The 18,940-nt window shown below is 47.2% G+C and overlaps 2 protein-coding genes across 2 annotated transcripts; both read left to right on the forward strand.

Moving 5' to 3' along the window:
- The first annotated feature begins 1,529 nt into the window (after positions 1 to 1,529).
- On the forward strand, positions 1,530 to 10,184 carry c1r (complement component 1, r subcomponent). Its single transcript, XM_084444109.1, has 13 exons — positions 1,530 to 1,717; positions 1,989 to 2,214; positions 2,685 to 2,868; positions 3,629 to 3,769; positions 4,125 to 4,330; positions 5,641 to 5,788; positions 6,265 to 6,383; positions 6,725 to 6,803; positions 6,972 to 7,106; positions 7,572 to 7,646; positions 8,276 to 8,481; positions 9,306 to 9,523; positions 9,658 to 10,184. Exons 1-13 carry the CDS (start codon positions 1,692 to 1,694, stop codon positions 10,022 to 10,024), a joined length of 2,130 nt encoding a protein of 709 aa, XP_084300235.1. The 5' UTR covers positions 1,530 to 1,691; the 3' UTR covers positions 10,025 to 10,184.
- Positions 10,185 to 10,749: 565 nt separating this feature from the next.
- On the forward strand, positions 10,750 to 16,378 carry tapbpl (TAP binding protein like; the record flags this gene model as incomplete). The annotated part of the gene is made up of 8 exons (XM_084444501.1): positions 10,750 to 10,795; positions 11,005 to 11,217; positions 11,309 to 11,587; positions 12,956 to 13,156; positions 14,051 to 14,218; positions 14,880 to 14,983; positions 15,765 to 16,014; positions 16,111 to 16,378. 8 exons carry the CDS (start codon positions 10,750 to 10,752, stop codon positions 16,182 to 16,184), a joined length of 1,335 nt encoding a protein of 444 aa, XP_084300627.1. The 3' UTR covers positions 16,185 to 16,378.
- Between the last annotated feature and the right edge of the window lie 2,562 nt (positions 16,379 to 18,940).

Below are 18,940 nucleotides of genomic sequence, written 5' to 3' on the forward strand. Positions count from 1 at the left end.
ATAAGGAGAAAAATAATTGACATATGTTGTTATTCTATGACTGGTGTGGAGAGGACAACTACTCCTGATAAATGGATCAGAGAAAGATTTATGTGAGACGTTTAATATCTCATTCTCTATCTTGTTAATATCTCATTCTCTATCTTGTTAATATCTCATTCTCTATCTTGTTAATATAGTTCTCAAACAGACACCATGCATGAAAAAAATAGAGACTGTCCTACCACACAGCACATGAACAAACAGTCCCAACACAGAGTTTGTCCACCTTTGTCAACACAACAAACTAATCAAACAAGAGTTTACGGGAAGAGCACTGAACACACAAAACCTAGCGCCTCTCTCCGCCCTTTCCTTGTCTCACCCCTTTCTCTCTCTATTCCTCTGTCTCACCCCTTTCTCTCTCTCTTCCTGTCTCACCCCTTTCTCTTCCTCTGTCTCACCCCTTTCTCTCTCTATTCCTCTGTCTCACCCCTTTCTCTCTTCCTGTCTCACCCCTTTCTCTCTCTTCCTCTGTCTCACCCCTTTCTCTCTCTTCCTCTCTCACCCCTTTCTCTCTCTCTTCCTGTCTCACCCCTTTCTCTCTCTTCCTCTGTCTCACCCCTTTCTCTCTCTCTTCCTCTCTCACCCCTTTCTTTCTCTTCCTCTCTCACCCCTTTCTCTTTCTCTTCCTTTCTCACCCCTTTCTCTCTCTCTTCCTGTCTCACCCCTTTCTCTCTCTCTTCCTGTCTCACCCCTTTCTCTCTCTCTTCCTCTCTCACCCCTTTCTCTCTCTCTTCCTCCCCTCTTCAGTCATTCTTCAGTAACCTGATCTTCCAGGACCTACAGTAGAGGAGTGGGGTGTCATCTTTAGGTGGACATTAGTCTCTCTCCACCGGAGTGTCCAGACTCAAATATCACGTTGAACCGCTGCGCTCCACATACTACGTACAGTAATAGAGTCTGGGCCACTTGGCCGCCCAAGCTGGTGTTCTGAGGGTGTATCAACGGGTCAGAATTGAAAGAGTGACAGGTCGTAGCCGCGAATGAGAGACGCTAGCCCAGGTTAGATGGGCGGGGCATATCTATGGGTGGGAGCGCCTGATCGTGAAAGTCGTTACTGATTGGTGTCGCAGGGATTCCTGCGAAAACAATGAATTGCCAGGATTTGAGCACCAGTTTTTTGCATGAAGTGTCCCAGACCCATAGAGAGATCTTCAGCATGCAGTAACGTAGTTAGTGTGTATCAGCGAAAGACCTCTCTTGAGTCTGCCGTTGAGACTAGTGGACATTGACAGAGGCTCATATTACGGAGGACCACGACATACTGAGTTGAAATACAAACAGCAAAGAGATAACACTATTCCTCTGCGTAATCTATTCAATTATCTCTTTTCTTCATTGTTAACGTCTATGCATTCCTTTGTTTTATTTTCTCTATTCTTTCTTATTCTCTCTTTCTCTCTCTCTCTCTCTCTCTCTCTCACTCTCTCTCTCTATCAATCCTACCCCTTTGCCCAATGTTCTCACTCTATCAGTCTGAGCATTGCAGCCAAGTCAAACAGAGTCAGACTTTTAGACTCAGCCTAATCTCCACCAGAGTGAAAATCCGATCCTCTATATGAGAGGTCTTCTACAACATATTAGTGCTACAGTAACAGCAGTGAAATCTGTTACCGTTACGAACCAACATACAGAGCAACACCACCAACATGGATTGGACCTATCACATCATCTGGTGAGACCCTTTTCTCTCAAAATTAGACACTTTAAAAAATGTGCTCTCTAGATCCTTAAAAGGTCATTCAGTTGTCTTGTGTCAGAGAACCCTCTGAAAAATCATTTAAAAATAATTTGAGAACCCTTTTGTGGAACATTTTATTTATTTACCAGACACATTACCATTATGTTTTGGGGTTGTAATGGCTACAGCGCTCTGTATTGATCTGTTTCTCTTTCTGCCAAGTTTTCACACACACCTCCATGCCCTCCCCCCCTCTCTCTGCCAGGCTGTTGTGCGTGTGGGGGGGTGAGAGGGGGGGTGAGAGCCGGCGCCTGCCGCGGTCCCAGGCTCCGATGTACGGGGCGGTCCAGTCCCCCCAGTACCCCGAGCCCTACCCCGCCGCCCTGACCCAGCAATGGGACCTCCAGGTCCCTGAGGGCTACCAGATCCAGCTCACCTTCACACACCTGGACATCGAGGCGTCCGTCGACTGCTACTACGACGCCCTTACGGTCAGTTAGAGATGTAACGGTACGAAAATTTCACATCACGATTATAGCGATCAAAATTATCACAGTTATCAGTATTATCGCGTTGCTGTTAAAATGTGATGAAAATGTTCAAAAACTACTGATACACACACTGAAATCGTTTCACCAAGTTTTATATTAAAAACCACAAATAAAATTTGCAGCACTGCACTTTTTGTTTTTTGTTTGTGTAAACATGTATACAAATAATGCATCTGGGAGACTGTAGTTTTGGTTGATGCTGGACAGTAGAGTTTTTCAAAGCATGGTAATCATTTTATCTCGATAAATTTAATCACATTTTATCGCGTTTTATCACTAAACCGGTTATCGTTACATCCCTACGGTCAGTTAGCTCCAGAGCTTACACAGCCCTGCTCAACAGCACAGAGACCACATATACCGACCTGTTTGAAGTGTGTCTCTCTGAGCTGGTGTTCTTGCTGTGCCAGGTTCTGTACGACCAGAAGGTTCTGGGGAGGTTCTGCGGCCAGGAGAATTCTGCTGATGGACATCACCCCGGCAACGAGCCCATCTCATCTCCCGGCAACCGGCTCACCCTTGTCTTTCAGTCGGACGACAGCAACCCTGAGCTGCACCAGCCAATCGGCTTCTCTGCTCACTACCAGGCCAAAGGTGCTACTGCTCAGTACACACACACCAAGAATGGAAAAAGGAGTATAAAAAATACTTTAAGATACAGTTGAAGGCAACACAGGCAACCCAGAACCCAGAAAGTTCTCAGGAGGTAGAGGGGTGGGCGGGCAGGGTAAGGTCAAGGTTCGTTCTGCAGCGTGCCAAAGTGTCCTTGAGCATGTCGCCGAACGCCAAAATCGCTCACGTGCGGCACGGTGGCGCAGTACCTAGTACTGTCGCCTCACAGCAAGAAGGTCTCCGGGCCCTTCTGTGTGGAGTTTGCATGTTCTACCCGCTTTCGCAAGGGTTTCCCCCGTAAAGAACCCAATATGAAAAACATGCAGAAGAACACGCTAACGCTGTCTGTCCCTGGCGAAGGAGCACTTGTTTTGCCCCCGGGTGCGTCCCCACGCTGTCCACTGGCTCCCGGCTGCCCTATGGGGAGGGCCGACAGGAGGGGTTAAGCGCAGAGAACATTTCATCAGGGAGGCTTAATGCATGTGTGTGTTTGTGTGTTCCTATGTGTCGCCAATTTGTGCGTGTTAGAGTCTGCTGTGTGATGAATAAAGACTTCTTCTAGAAAGCTGATGAAGTGTTGCAAATGTAGCTGAATGTGTGCATTCTCTCTTTTCCCATTGCTCTGACACCCCTGTTTCTTCACTTCGTTGCTCTCTCGTTCTCTCTCTCTCTCTCTCTCTCTCTCTCTCCTTCTCCTCTCTCTCTCCTTCTCCGCCTCCTTCACTCCCTCCCTCCATCCCAGACATAGATGAGTGTTTGGCCCCGGACCCTGAGGACGGTTCTGGTCCACTTTGCTCTCAGCTCTGCCACAACACCCTCGGCTCGTACCTCTGCTCCTGTCGCCATGGCTACGAGCTCCGCCCAGACCAGCGCACCTGTGTGTGTGAGTGGACTTAACAGAACCTTCGTAGGCCCGTCAGTATATCCATCAACACCTCTGAATGTCTGGTGCACATCCGACTATATATGCAACACTTCACCTTGATGCGTCCTTGGATTGTTTGCCCCACACCACCACCCCTCTCTCTCTCTCCCCCCCTCTTTCTCTCCCTTTCTCTCTCTCTCCCTCTTTCTCTCTCTTTCTCTCCCTCTCCCTCTTTCTCTCTCTCTCTCTTTCTCTCTTTTTCCCTCTGTCTCTCTCTCTCTGTCTCTCTCTCTCTCTCTCTCTCTCCCCCCCCCCCTCTCTCTTTCTCTCTCTCTCTCTCTCTCTCTCTCTCTCCCTCTCTCCCCCTGCTCAGTGTCCTGTGGTGGGGGTATTTTTGACGAGCCCGAGGGGTCCTTCACCAGCCCTGGGTACCCCAAGCCTTCTCCCCACGGCGTGTCCTGTCAGTATGTCATCTCAGTGGAGCCTGGCTTCACCGTGACCCTGAACTTCACCAGCGACTTCCAGATCGAGAGTATTGACACCGAGCAAGGCCCCAGCTGTCTGTACCACTGGCTACAGGTAACTATCACTTGACCCCTAGAAAACAGCCCACTACCACAGGTGGCATTTTACACTCTCACAGAGGAATGCTGCCACCTTCTGGCAGTAGACTGTATAGCAGCCTCCTGACTGCATTTCACTGAAACACCTCCGGCCATGTTAGTATTTAAACGGTGAAACCGTGTACCGTGGTAACGTTTGGGGACTTTTGACCGTTTCAAAAATTGGATACCGCCCAGCCCTACCGGACATTAAACCCTGACCTGAACCTGACCCCTGCAGATGACCACGGTGCGTCCATGTTAAGGTGTGAGGGAGAGGCTGTGTGTGGCGGTGTGTGGAGGTCTGTGTGTGGAGGTCTGTGTGTGGCGGTGTGTGGAGGTCTGTGTGTGGAGGTCTGTGTTTGGAGGTCTGTGTGTGGAGGTCTGTGTGTGGAGGTCTGTGTGTGGCGGTGTGTGGAGGTCTGTGTGTGGAGGTCTGTGTGTGGAGGTCTGTGTTTGGAGGTCTGTGTGTGGAGGTCTGTGTGTGGAGGTCTGTGTGTGGAGGTCTGTGTGTGGAGGTCTGTGTGTGGCGGTGTGTGGAGGTCTGTGTGTGGAGGTCTGTGTTTGGAGGTCTGTGTGTGGAGGTCTGCGTGTGGAGGTCTGTGTGTGGAGGTCTGTGTGTGGCGGTGTGTGTGTGGAGGTCTGTGTGTGGAGGTCTGTGTGTGGAGGTCTGTGTTTGGAGGTCTGTATTTGGAGGTCTGTGTGTGGAGGTCTGTGTGTGGCGGTGTGTGTGTGGAGGTCTGTGTGTGGAGGTCTGTGTGTGGAGGTCTGCGTGTGGAGGTCTGTGTGTGGAGGTCTGTGTGTGGAGGTCTGCGTGTGGAGGTCTGTGTGTGGAGGTCTGTGTTTGGAGGTCTGTGTGTGGAGGTCTGTGTTTGGAGGTCTGTGTTTGGAGGTCTGTGTTTGGAGGTCTGTGTGTGGAGGTCTGCGTGTGGAGGTCTGTGTGTGGCGGTGTGTGTGTGGAGGTCTGTGTGTGGAGGTCTGTGTGTGGAGGTCTGCGTGTGGAGGTCTGTGTGTGGAGGTCTGTGTTTGGAGGTCTGTGTGTGGAGGTCTGTGTGTGGTGGTGTGTGTTTGGAGGTCTGTGTGTGGAGGTCTGTGTGTGGAGGTCTGTGTTTGGAGGTCTGCGTGTGGAGGTTTGCGTGTGGAGGTCTGTGTGTGGAGGTCTGTGTGTGGAGGTCTGTGTGTGGAGGTCTGTGTGTGGAGGTCTGTGTTTGGAGGTCTGTGTGTGGAGGTCTGTGTGTGGAGGTCTGTGTGACCAGGTGCTTCTTCCTTCTCCTCTCCCGCGCCCAGCTGTCCCTCCCAGACAGGGAGCCCGAGAAGCTGTGTGGACAGCAGAGTCCAGGACTGAGGCCCACCGGCTCCAACAGCGTCCAGCTGGACTACCGGACAGACTGGGCCGGCCTCAGCCGGGGATGGGCCCTGGACTACAACACCCAGAGTGAGGGAGGGGAGGAGGAGTGAGAGGAGGAGGGGGAGGAGGGAGAGGGGGGAGGAGGGAGAGGGGAGAGGGGGGAGGAGGGTGAGGGGGGAGGAGGAGGGGGAGGAGGGAGAGGAGGAGGGAGAGGGGGAGGAGGGAGAGGAGGAGGATGAGAGGGGGAGGAGGGAGAGGAGGTGGGGGAGGGGAGGAGGGAGAGGGGGGGGAGAGGAGGGAGGAGGAGGGGAGGAGGTAGAGGGGGGGGGTAAGGGTGTTAGGAAAGAGGGGAAATGAGAGTTGAGAAGGGAATATAGCATGAAGGAGAGAGCAAAAACGAATAAGAGGGACTGGAAGAGAGAAAAAACCTGACAGCATCTGATTTGAGGTGTGTGTGTGTGTGTGTGTGTGTGTGTGTGTGTGTGTGTGTGTGTGTGTGTGTGTGTGTGTGTGTGTGTGTGTGTGTGTGTGTGTGTGTGTGTGCGTGCAATTGTTCATCCTAGGGGTCGAGTGTGTACCTCCCAAGGCCGTGACCAATGGGAGGGTCACCCCTGTCTTCACACAGTACCTCTACAGAGATTACATCCATGTGCGCTGTGACCTGGGCTACAAACTAATGATGGTGAGGAGGACATGTTCTCTCTCTCTTATGGATTCTCTCACTCTTCAGCATTTCCTGTCTCTCTCTAATCAGCATTCTCTCTCTCCCTATTTCTCCCTCTCTCTCTCCTGCTCCCTCTTTCTCTATCTCTCTCTCTCCCTCTTTCTCCCTCTCTCTCTCTCTCTCTCCCACTCCCTCTTTCTCTATCTCTCTCTCTCCCTCTTTCTCCCTCTCTCCCTCTTTCTCCCTCTCTCTCTCCCTCTCTCTCTCTCCCGCTCCCTCTTTCTCTCTCTCTCTCTCTCCCTCTTTCTCCCCCTCTCTCGCTCTTTCTCTCTCTCTCTCTCTCTCTCTCTCTCTCTCAGAATGGTGAAGAGATCCAGAGTTATTCCTCCATGTGTCAGAGTAATGGCCAGTGGCATCTTTCCCTTCCTGAGTGCCAAAGTGAGTCAAATAAGTCAAAGTCAAATACAGATGCAGACTCAAAGTCAAATGATTCAGAGTCAATCTCATTACATTTGATGAGATTCATCCAGACCACAAAATGTCTGCCATGTCTTTTCCTACTCCCCTGTAATAGAATTGGTTTCTCCCCATCTCTCTCTCCTGTAGTAATTGACTGTGGAGAGCCTGAACAATTACTGAATGGAGGGGTGACATTCAGATCTGGGACTGACAACCAATACCTCTCAGTCATCCAGTACCGCTGCAATGAACCATACTACTCTCTCATTGGAGGAGCAACAGGTGAGTGTCTTCAGCCATCACTCAAGATGAGATCCAGTTGAATTTCAAATGACCAAAACCTCCACTGACCTCTCCGCTGTCTAACTCGAGAATTTCCTACCGTTACACAATCTCACTTCTACTTTTGGTACATGTATGTGTGTATGAAAAAATAACCCCACACCAAATCCCTTCCCCTAACCCAGGTTGAACTGGGCCAACCCCCCAACCCCACCTCACCCCTAACCCTCACCCCTATCCCAGGTTGAACTGGGCCCACCCCCCAACCCCACTCCCCAACCCCACCCCACCCCTAACCCTCACATCATGATCAAGCACTGAATGCGGATGCCACTTGTTTTTATAGAAGGCTTTAACTGGGATGTACAATCGCTTCACTCACTGTAGACACATGGACTTACTGTAAGTCACTTTGGATAAAACCGTCTGCTAAACGATGTAAATGTACCTCTCTGTTTGTCTCAGTAAGCTACACTTGTGCAGCAGATAGACTGTGGAGAGACAACCAAGACACCTCTGTCATTCCTACATGTATACCAGGTAGAATCATTCCTTTCACCATTACTGTCCCGTGCAAAGCTTATAATATATGATAGATCATGCCCCACAATGCATCAGTGTGTGGGTTAAATCTATATGGATGTTAAATACATATATATTAATACAGATATGATAAATACACATATATATATATATATATATGTGTGTGTGTGTATTCATCTATATATAGATGCATATAGATAGACATATTCATCTATATATATATATATATATATGTGTGTGTATTTAACATCCATATATATATGTGTGTATGTATTTAACTCAACTGTAAAAATCCATCTATATATATATATATTGTTTTTCTATAGATTTAACATCCATATAGATTTAACCCATCTATAAATTAATCAGTGCATATCTTCTCAGCTCTTTCAATTCTGGTACCTGTATTTTGTATTTGTGTTATATATTTTGTATTTGTACTTGAATACTCTTTTACTTAATTACTTTTTCTCTCTCTACTCTACGATTCTACTCAACAACCCTTAGAAGCTAGCAATTACATTTCACTGTGCATTATACTTGTATGATTTTTACATGACTTGATATTTGATCCTCTTTGTTGACATGAAATCCTGCACCCTTACTGCTCTCTGTCTGTATTCCAGTGTGTGGAAAAGCCAAGCCGATCGATCAGCACCACAGGATCATGGGAGGTGACGTGGCGCCTGAGGGCACCATCCCCTGGCAGGTGTTACTGTTCATGGACGGAGTGAGAGCAGGGGGCATCGTGATCGCTGAGCGCTGGGTCATGACTGCAGCTCACAACCTCGTCACCTTCAACAACCATCTTGTGGAGAAGGATGATGTTCGGGTACGCAAACTGGGCCTGCTTCTGTCGCACACGTGGTGTTTCATTAAAGGTGCTCTGTTCGATTTACTGCACTTTTTGTAAAAATAAATAAATAAATCCAATATATGCAATAAATAGGTCCAGGGGAGTCATAACTATCTGTACAGAAAATATAGCCAACGGTGTCGTGCCTGTGGAGCAAATGCAGAATTTATTTTTTATAATGAGCGAAGCTGGCCCAGCGCTGAGCCCCACCCCCTGAACGGCACCGTATGGAGTGAAAACACCCACTTGTTTATATTTGATACGCTGCACCACTGCCCCATCTAGTGGCCGAAAAAAGAAAAGAGAAATCGAACTGAGCACCTTTAAAGTCGCACTGAAATGAAAAAAGCATTCCGTCCCATTTTGGTTCACATAATTGGTCATAGTGTTCACCTATTCAACGATGTATGCCAAAAAAATTACAAAATTCTACTTTTGTTGTAATCTTATATTATATATATATATATATAATTTCTTACTTCCTGGAAAACGGTAGGTCACGTGCAATGACGACAACAGGTACCTTAGATTTTAGGCCAATAATCTCACAACAGCCACCCGTCAATCAACACTATCCTTCTATCTAATCTGTCTAAAGTTCTTAAAACCCGTCCACTTGACAATGTTCCAATCAAATTCCTCTAAACGCATGTCCCACCCTCATAGCTTGTTTGCATCGGAAATACGTCAAACTACGGAAGTTAGATGATCTCGAACGTCCGTTTCAGTGCGACTTTAAGATGTAGATGAATAGAGGGAAACGGAGATGAACAGAGCTGCACATTCTTTTTACTATACAGGTTTACATGGGGATTAAGGCTACACATGAAATCTCCACAGTCCCATCTGCTGCTGTCAGCTCTCTCCACCCTCACCCCCAGTACAACAACCCCAACAAAGTGGACTTCAGTCACGACATTGCCTTGATCAAGCTTCAACAGCCAATCACATTCCACGCTTCCATCATGCCAATATGTCTGACACTTGAGAATGTGACATACGACAGTGGCCAGATTGGGTAAGAGAGGACTTTAATCTGTTGAATGGGATATTTTGTTCCATTGGTACAAAAATAGAATTTCACTCAAACTTTTCATTTGACTTAGTCTTGTAGATTGGTCTCCATAATCTCTATCTCTCTCTCTCTTTCAGTCTTGTCTCAGGCTTCGGTCGGACGAAAGGTGATGTGGACAAATATGCCAATAAACTGATGTACATACGCCCCCCTATCGTAGACCAGAACACATGCCATGATTCTATCAACAACCTGAAGAGAATCAACAGTGCAACACCAGATTTCACATTGGAGAACATGTTCTGTGCCGGAGAACCGGAGGGTGGGAAGGACTCTTGTCAGGGGGACAGCGGTGGACCCTTTGCCCTGAGGAAAGGTGATCGGTACTGGGCCGCGGGCATCGTCAGTTGGGGCATTGATTGTGGAGTAAAAGGCAGATATGGAGTCTATACTAAGGTGTCTACCTACACTGACTGGATCCAGAAGACCATGCAGGAGAATTAAGCACCTCCACCTCCATCAGAAAGACCATGAATGAGCAAACACATGCCGAGTAGTAACTGAGTCATGAGGAGGAAACGAAATGCCAAAATAGGATCTCAATGACTCAAGTTATATTTTTTGGTCCAAATAAAGTCTTAAATGTAAAAAAAAATAAAAAAAATCTCTCTCTCTCTCACACACACACACACACACACACACGCAGAGGAGTCTCTTTTTCTGGTTTGTTATCTATTTCCCTCTCTCTCTCTCTCTCTCGCGGTCTGTGTGACAGGACCATATTGACAGTATGTATTCGATGACATGTATACTACACTGAATCATTTGTTCATGACGTCCAATGACGAATAATTTCGCGCGTTGTGATTGGAAGAGAAAATGCTCGATCGACTTTCGTTTTCGCGCTGCCCTACATGACGCACCTGCGAGATATGGCATAGGCTATCAGCGATTGTTATTAGTCCGTTAGACCTAATAGGCTATACTGTGACAGTAATTCAGATAATGTATTGTATAACATGGCGCTGTGTGTTTGAGCTGAAAACGGTGATCCCATTTCAGTTGGCTCACGCTATCTCACTATAACAAAAGTGAAAGTAGCAGTTTGCGTGAACGGGGTAGACTATTTATGACGTGCTCGTTGTTTTACTATGATTTTGGTAGTTCATCGTCTCTTGACTAAGTTTAAGACATTTACAAAGGACCTTTGACTGAACTGGAGACCAAACATGCTTGAAATTGTGCTCATTTTGTACGTCACGACATACGTTTCAGGTAAGTCGTCTGAACTTGAGGAAATGTAAATCGATAGTCAATAGACAATACTCAACTTCAAAAGAGACTTTGGTCTCAGTGTTAAAAGGTTAAATTAAAGTTTAAATGATATCACCTGCTCTCACTTTCTGGCAAATGCCCACTCTCATCCCCCTCCCCCGCGCCTTCGCTCCTTCCCGTCTCCCCTTCTCTCCCCCAATCTCTCTCAGCTCAGGGAGGCGCAGACGTCGTGCTGTCCTGTTCGTTGGTGGAAGAGGGTGGAGGGATGGGCGGGATGGGGCCTGGTGGCCTTTTGACCAGGACCCCAGCCACTTTGGTCCTGAGAGACCTGGCTGTGAACCCTGACCTCTCGCCTGAAACACTGACCCCATTCTTCCCGCCTCCCGTCCCAGATCCTGATGACATCATCATTGAGGCCAAAGGTCGCTTTAATCATCAATTTCTCTTTGATCTCATTTGATTTCACCTGTCCAGTATATGTGGAAAGGTAACATGTACGTTTGATTGTGACAGTGTCCACCTCCGAAATCCCAGAGGCGGACCTGCTGCTCCACGCCGACTGCAACGAGCAGGAAGTGACATGTGAGATTAGCCGTTACTTCCCCCGTGGGGCGCGGGAGGAGGGTGCCAGCAACCCGGTCTATTTCATTGGCTCCATTCAGGTGGAGGGGGGCGGGCTCAGTCTCACTTTGATCCTGCAGGCGGTGGAGACCACCCAATCAGATCCTCCTCCTCTCATACACACCAAACTGGAACTGCCCATTGGCCAATCAGGAACTCTACTGACTGAAGGTGAGATGAAGAGGTCACTTTGGGCTCTTATACTGATCAGACTATGCTGTCTGTGGTGTCATTATTGATGGATGAATAAACATTTCACCATGTGAGATTAGGCTAATCTGTCCGTATACTAGAAGACATTGATAAAACTTTAAAAAAGATTTTTAAAAGACTGTCATCTCGCATATAAAGACTTCTAAAAGAGTTTTAAGTCACAGACTAGGATTCTGCAAATCGCCTATTGGTTGTTGATAATGGTCACGTCATTGAACCACAGATTTTGCATAAGACAAGACTAAAGACTTGAGAGAATATCAGACATGTTTGATATTGTCGTGAGGCCAAGACGTGAATTGGGTTTTAAGACCACCTTACACCTAACGACTGTGATCACGGGAGCGCACAGCAACTCCAGCAAGACTCTTAAGATTTTATTCTGATTTTGGAATTTTGTCTGAGACTTTGAAACCGGGGGGAAAGTCGGTAGGTGTAAGGCCGGCATTATGCTCTCCAGCTGATTGATTAGTAGCCCTGGTCCAGGTCAGTATACTATTTGGGGCTGTACCCCGGTATCCTGCCCTGCCAGGGACCATTCGTTGCACCAGAGACTTTTGTCACCCAGTCTGTATGACCGCATCTACAGACAATATTATTTTTTTACTCACCGAAGTGAAGACATTTTTCAACAGATAAAAGCCCTTTCTCTGAGGTGGCTACAGTTCTACCCCCCACCACACACACACACCTTTTATATACAAAGTACTTTTTGCACTTATCAATTCAGTACTAGGTACTGCGCCACCGGGCCACACGTGAGTGATTTTGGGGTTCAGCGTCTTGATCAAGGACACTTCGGCACACTGCCGGGAGCTGGGATCAAACCGGGGACTTTGTCTTGACCTTTTTTTTTCTTTTTCTTTTTTTTCTTGGTTTATTTGTTAGGGACAATGCAGCGCACATTGTTACATACATGTTGTCGTAACAGATGTGTAGCATGAAAGGTTTCTAGCCAATTGGCTAATTTGCAACCCCAGTCCCTAGTTAGGCTTTTCTAAAAATTACAATTTAAAACAATTACATACATTACACAAAACATGCAGCCGTTAAAAACTACATCAAACAATTATATCACATTACCATTTCACAGATCCATGACCACATAACATAAACAGCATACAATTTTGTGTGTGTGTGTATGTGTAAACGTGTGTATACAAATGTGTGCGTGTGTGTGTACCCATTCCTGTACATAGGGTCATTGATCAGTGGTTACATGTTTGGTTCTTTTTCAGCCAGTGTTTCACCTTTCCTTCAAACATTTGAAACAGACAGACCTTATCTTGATCCCCCTTTCTTCTCCTCCCTCTCTCTGTTCATCAGCGGTGTTCCTGGTCTTCTCTCGCTCGCAGTCCATTTCTGCTCCTCTAGAGGGCGTGGTCCTCCTGGACTGTGGCTTCCGGCAGCAGGTCCCGCCCCCGGGACAGGAAGTGGGGCTTGAGTGGCGGCTGCAGCATCAAAGAAGTGGGCGGAGAATACTTGACATGAAAGTTGGGCAGAAAGAGACGGAGGAAGACCCAGTGTGTGAGTAGAACGATAGAACGAGAACGATAGAACGAGACAGAGGAAGACCCAGTGTGTGAGTAGAACGATAGAACGAGACAGAGGAAGACCCAGTGTGTGAGTAGAACGATAGAACGAGACAGAGGAAGACCCAGTGTGTGAGTAGAACGATAGAACGAGACAGAGGAAGACCCAGTGTGTGAACGATAGAACGAGAACGATAGAACGAGACAGAGGAAGACCCAGTGTGTGAGTAGAACGATAGAGAGACAGAGGAAGACCCAGTGTGTGAGTACAACGATAGAACGAGAACGATAGAACGAGACAGAGGAAGACCCAGTGTGTGAGTAGAACGATAGAACGAGACAGAGGAAGACCCAGTGTGTGAGTAGAACGATAGAACGAGACAGAGGAAGACCCAGTGTGTGAGTAGAACGATAGAACGAGACAGAGGAAGACCCAGTGTGTGAGTAGAACGATAGAGAGACAGAGGAAGACCCAGTGTGTGAGTAGAACGATAGAACGAGACAGAGGAAGACCCAGTGTGTGAGTAGAACGATAGAACGAGAACGATAGAACGAGACAGAGGAAGACCCAGTGTGTGAGTAGAACGATAGAGAGACAGAGGAAGACCCAGTGTGTGAGTAGAACGATAGATACCAGATCAACCCCTCGCCCTGTTCTTACACTTCAGATGCCTCTACTCACAATGATGAAAGTGGTGTCATTATTGATGGCTGAATAGACATTTCACCATCATGTGAGATTAGGCTAATCTGTCCAGTCCATAGAGATAAATATTTAAAATGCATCTGGGCCTCAGTCCGGAGCTCAGCAGACATAGAACAGCAATAACATCACAGTGTCCAGTCCTCTCCAGCTGTGTGACCACAACTCTCCATCCTCTCCTTGCAGTGCATGTGGGGAGGCAGGGCTTCAGTGTGGACGCCGCCCTGCTGGTTGGGGAGGGTAATGCGTCAGCGAGTCTGTCCGGGCTGAAGGTGTCAGACGAGGGCATCTATATCTGCAGCGTCAGCACCGGACCCTTCCGGGCCCAGCAGGCCGTGCAGCTGCATGTCACCCGTGAGTCTCCTTCTGGAAGCGTCCGTGTTAGACCGGACCAGGCCCAGACCAGGCCCGGACCAGGCCCGGACCGCTGAACTCAACCATTAGCCCGGTCAGCCAGACCAGGGGTTCCCAACCTTCCTTCCCCAGAGCCCCCCTAACTTACACTTGATGGAATTTTGAATTTACACCCCCCCCCCCAAAACTGCTATGAATGTCCAGTCTGTGTGTGTTTGTATGTAAATTCCTTCAGGTGTAAGTTAGGGTACAATGAAGCGCTTTGCAGGTGTAGCAGTAATATTAATGTTGACACGATTCATAGTCTCTGATTAATTTGTTGAATTTAAATGGTATTGTAGTGCCGTAAATACAAGGCTTTTTGACCCTTCACCCTAAGGGGGGCCCGGACCCCAGATTGGGAAACCCTGAGCCAGGCGGACCGCTGAGCTCAACCCTGGATGCTGTGTGCACCATTTCCCAGGTGGAAACTCGAGTTTCCCAGGTGGAAGTCCCAGCTCAGGGGGCTCTCCAGATTACATCTCCGCCGGGGAACTCCAAGTTCCAGAGGCAACTGACAACAGCATCAGCCCCAAGGGCAACAGTTCAAGTGTGGCTAAGACGTTCCATATTTAACTCAAAATCCCTCACTCTTTTTACTTTTCACTCTCTCTCATTCTAGAGCCCCCTCGCATCTCCCTCTCCGAGGACAGGCTGGTGTTTCAGGATATGTCGGTCCCGAAACTGAGCTGCCACTGCGAACGCTACTACCCACTGGACGCTCAGGTCTGTATCCGCCCTGGCGTGAGGTCAGGAGACTGACCACTGACGCCATCACATCCTCACATATGTGATTGGAAAACACTAAGAGTTAAAGCTCAATGCGATCACTTTTTTATAATAATAATAATAATAATAATAATAAATTAGATTTATAAAGCGCCTTTCAAGACACCCAAGGACGCTTTACAAGAACAGAGAAGACCAATGAGACAAAACAACATGCAGGACTAACAACTAAGTTATAAAAGCTAAGGTAAGCTAACTGAGTAGGTGAACTGGCCAACTATGGGCCCAAGGCCTGGGCAAACAGGTGGGTTTTGAGGGCTGATTTGAATGAGTCCAAATATTATAGTTCAATATTCACCTTTACTTGCTATCAGTTTGTGAATTGGCCTTAGCAAGACCCCAAAAATCGTTTTTGTGACATGAGACTGCATGAGACCCTGTGAATTTATTATTTTGGAACTTCGGTGTTCTGGCTAGTCTACTGGCGGGAAATCTTGTGGTGGAAGCGGAAGTGGCGCGTTTTGCGCGTCACAATATCATGAAGACAACAAACACTTCGCCCCGTGCATTTATCTACATGCACATAAAAGAAAGAAGACCGGTATTTACCTGCATTTTTTCTGCCATCCTTCCAGAAAGTTCATTGAAGTAGCTACAATCTTCCAATCCAGTCTGCTCCACACATGTTTGCTTTCATATTTTGTGATGAAATGAACGCCGATATTCATCCAGCTTTCTGTTTCCCTCCCTCCCTCCCCCCCCCCCTCTCCTCTCTTAGGTGGAGTGGCTGTTCCTCACCCCCACAGACACCGAGCTCAGGCTGCTACCAGACCAGGGCTCTCTCTCCAGTCACCGACAGCACAGCGACGGAACCTTCTCCTTGTCCTCCCACATCACCCTGCTCCACCCCGGCCTCCCCCCCGGGTCCACCCTCCCCCCCGGGACCATCCTCACCTGCAGGGTGACCCACGCAGCCCTGGCCACGCCCCTCTCCGTCAGTCTGACCGTGGAGGCACCAGCTGGGCCAGGTAGCTAGTGGTTTACTGCCAGATGTGCAGAGTTAAAATGGCCGCCGATTTGTGTGTTCGTCCAATGAACTGAGCTCTGTTTCTTTCCCCCCACAGAGGCTCATTCTTATTGGATGGTTCTTGGTTTGCTGGTCGTCACGGTGATGTTCTTCTACCAGGTCATGAGATGAGGTCATTTTCCCGCTCTCTCTGGCTCCGCCTCCTCCTCATCGCCCTCATCATGCACAGTACTGTAGTTACAGCAGGTCTACATTACTGTAGTTACAGCAGGTCTACATTACTGTAGTTACATCAGTCTACAGCAGCATGTGGTTGACGTTTTAAATAATTTTCACTTTTACTTAAGGTTTCAGAGCCAGAGTCTGAGGGGGAATTACTCTATGTGAATTCGGATCCACTGTACATTATTCTTCCAAAATAAATGCTCTTAATTATCTCCAGAGGTGTCTCGTTTAATGAAGCCCTGCCTCCCCACATGCACTGCAAGGAGAGGTTGGGGAGTGGTGGTCCCACAGCTGGAGAGGACTGGACACTGTGATGTTATTGCTGTTCTATGTCTGCTGAGCTCCGGACTGAGGCCCAGATGCATTTTACTTTAATGTGTTTGGTGGTTGTGAGAAATTTGTCATTGCATGTCACTATGTTCATTTTAACAGCTAGTCTTACGTAGCTATTAATATGTGTTCATGTTTTAGTTCCTAAATATGCTTCCACGATGCAATGACTAGCAGGAAGGCAAACAGTCATGTTGATGATCTCTTTATTGGCATCAGCAAAAGTGGTAAGCATGCGATTTTAAGAATGATATGATCCAGTTGCATCTCCCACAGTATTATTAGGTTTTTAAATTAATTACCTAAGGATATCATTGCACAATATCATTAGATAATTTGGAGTAATCACCACAATTTTCATTCGTAAATGCAATTTACATGTAGGTATTTTTCATATTTTTACAATGTTCAAACAACCTCTCTTTTCACAATCTCAGAGAGGAAAAATTCTATTTTCTGTAATATCCAACACCCAAAAAACTATACAGGAACTAAAAACACATATTTTTGAGCCTTAGTCTGGTAAAGGTGTACTCTGGTACTACTTGTACAGATCTACTTATTTTCTTAACAGTACACTATAATTGTAGCAGTCGTATTCTTTAATATTCTTTTTCTTCCAGAAGTGATCAACAAAATTTTGGCAAACTCTTGAGCTTCATTGCATTGCATACGCATGAGTTTTCAGGTCAGAAATACGGTATACATAGGTCCTTAAAACAACTAACAAAAGAACATGTACAATCGGCAGTTAGTTTCAGAAATGGCAGATACATACGTCACACAAATAGGCAAAACTATGGACACTGTTTGCCATGCAAGTCGAGTCAGAAACAAATACTTCTTCCATTTGGCCTATGCAGTCGGTAACAAGGTGTGAGCTTGTTTTGGTTTGGGGGCGGGGGTTAAGTTGTCCTTGTTCCTGCTTCAGGTGACTAGGGACTAACTCCGGGATCTTCTTGTAATCATCATGGTGTCCAAGTGCAGGCCTTGCAGGGCATTCTTCTGAAGAGTGTGAGCACTACTGGTCAGTTTAAATATGGGTTGACATAGACCTGCCAGACCTACCATAGACCTACCATAGACCTGTCAGACCGACCATAGACATGTCAGACTGACCATAGACCTGTCAGACCTACCATAGACCTATCAGACCTACCATAGACCTACCATAGACCCGTCAGACCTACCATAGACATGTCAGACTGACCATAGACCTATCAGACCTACCATAGACCTACCATAGACCCGTCAGACCTACCATAGACATGTCAGACCGAACATAGACCTACCATAGACCTGCCAGACCTACCATAGACCTACCATAGACCCGTCAGACCTACCATAGACCTGTCAGACCGACCATAGACATGTCAGACTGACCATAGACCTACCATAGACCTGCCAGACCTACCATAGACCTACCATAGACCTGTCAGACCTACCATAGACCTACCATAGACCTGTCAGACCTACCATAGACCTACCATAGACCTGTCAGACCTACCATAGACCTGTCAGACCTACCATAGACCTATCAGACCTACCATAGACCTACCATAGACCCGTCAGACCTACCATAGACCTGTCAGACCTACCATAGACCTGCCAGACCTACCGTAGACCTGTCAGACCTACCATAGACCTACCATAGACCTGTCAGACCTACCATAGACCTACCGTAGACCTACCGTAGACCTACAAGTGGGCCTGTCAAAGTTAGATGAGGGGCTCTCTCCACTTGTGACAGAATAGTCTGTTTATGTGTAGAGATTGTCTGTCTGTGCCTGTCTGTCCTTCTCTCTGTTTTGACCATGTATCATACATCTGTTGTAAGGGGCACTTCCTGGATACAGATTTAGTCTGGTCCCAGGTAAAACAAAACCGTCCAATGGAAGGCCTCCATTCAAAATGTGTTCAGTCAAAGATCAGGCTCAAACTATGTCCAGGAAATGTCCCCTCTCTACCTGATGGCTCCTGGTTTTCCGTCATCGTGTCTCTCTGTCCCTCCCTGTTCACAGATGTCCTGTCTCTACTCGTTGAATATAGCCTCTTATAAATGTCCAAATAAATCAGGAAGTTAGAAAGGAAAAAAGGATTATCAGTAAAGACCTATCAGCTAGATGTGGAAAAGCTACTGGCTACAATGCTTTGGATCACAAGTACACACACACACACACACACACACGCACACACACACAACAAAATTATCATTACCTTAATCTTAACATGATTTCGTATTAGTAAGTAGTGGTGATTAGCAGTAGTGGGCGGGGCAGACGAGAGGAGGCTGTTAGGTGTGTCAGTATCAATCTACAAATGGGGGACGCTGTCAGAAAGGTTGGATGAACAAGCTTTGGCGTATCTGGGAT

Source organism: Borostomias antarcticus (genome assembly GCF_949987555.1).
Source record: "Borostomias antarcticus genome assembly, chromosome: 10".
Lineage (NCBI taxonomy): Eukaryota > Metazoa > Chordata > Actinopteri > Stomiiformes > Stomiidae > Borostomias > Borostomias antarcticus.

Excerpts from the sequence above, each read along its gene's own strand:
- c1r (XM_084444109.1), top strand. The coding sequence starts at position 1,692 with ATGGATTGGACCTATCACATCATCTG. Across the intron at positions 3,770-4,124 it reads AGACCAGCGCACCTGTGTGT|TGTCCTGTGGTGGGGGTATT; the intron begins GTGAGTGGACTT and ends CCCCCTGCTCAG. Across the intron at positions 5,789-6,264 it reads CCTGGACTACAACACCCAGA|GGGTCGAGTGTGTACCTCCC; the intron begins GTGAGGGAGGGG and ends TGTTCATCCTAG.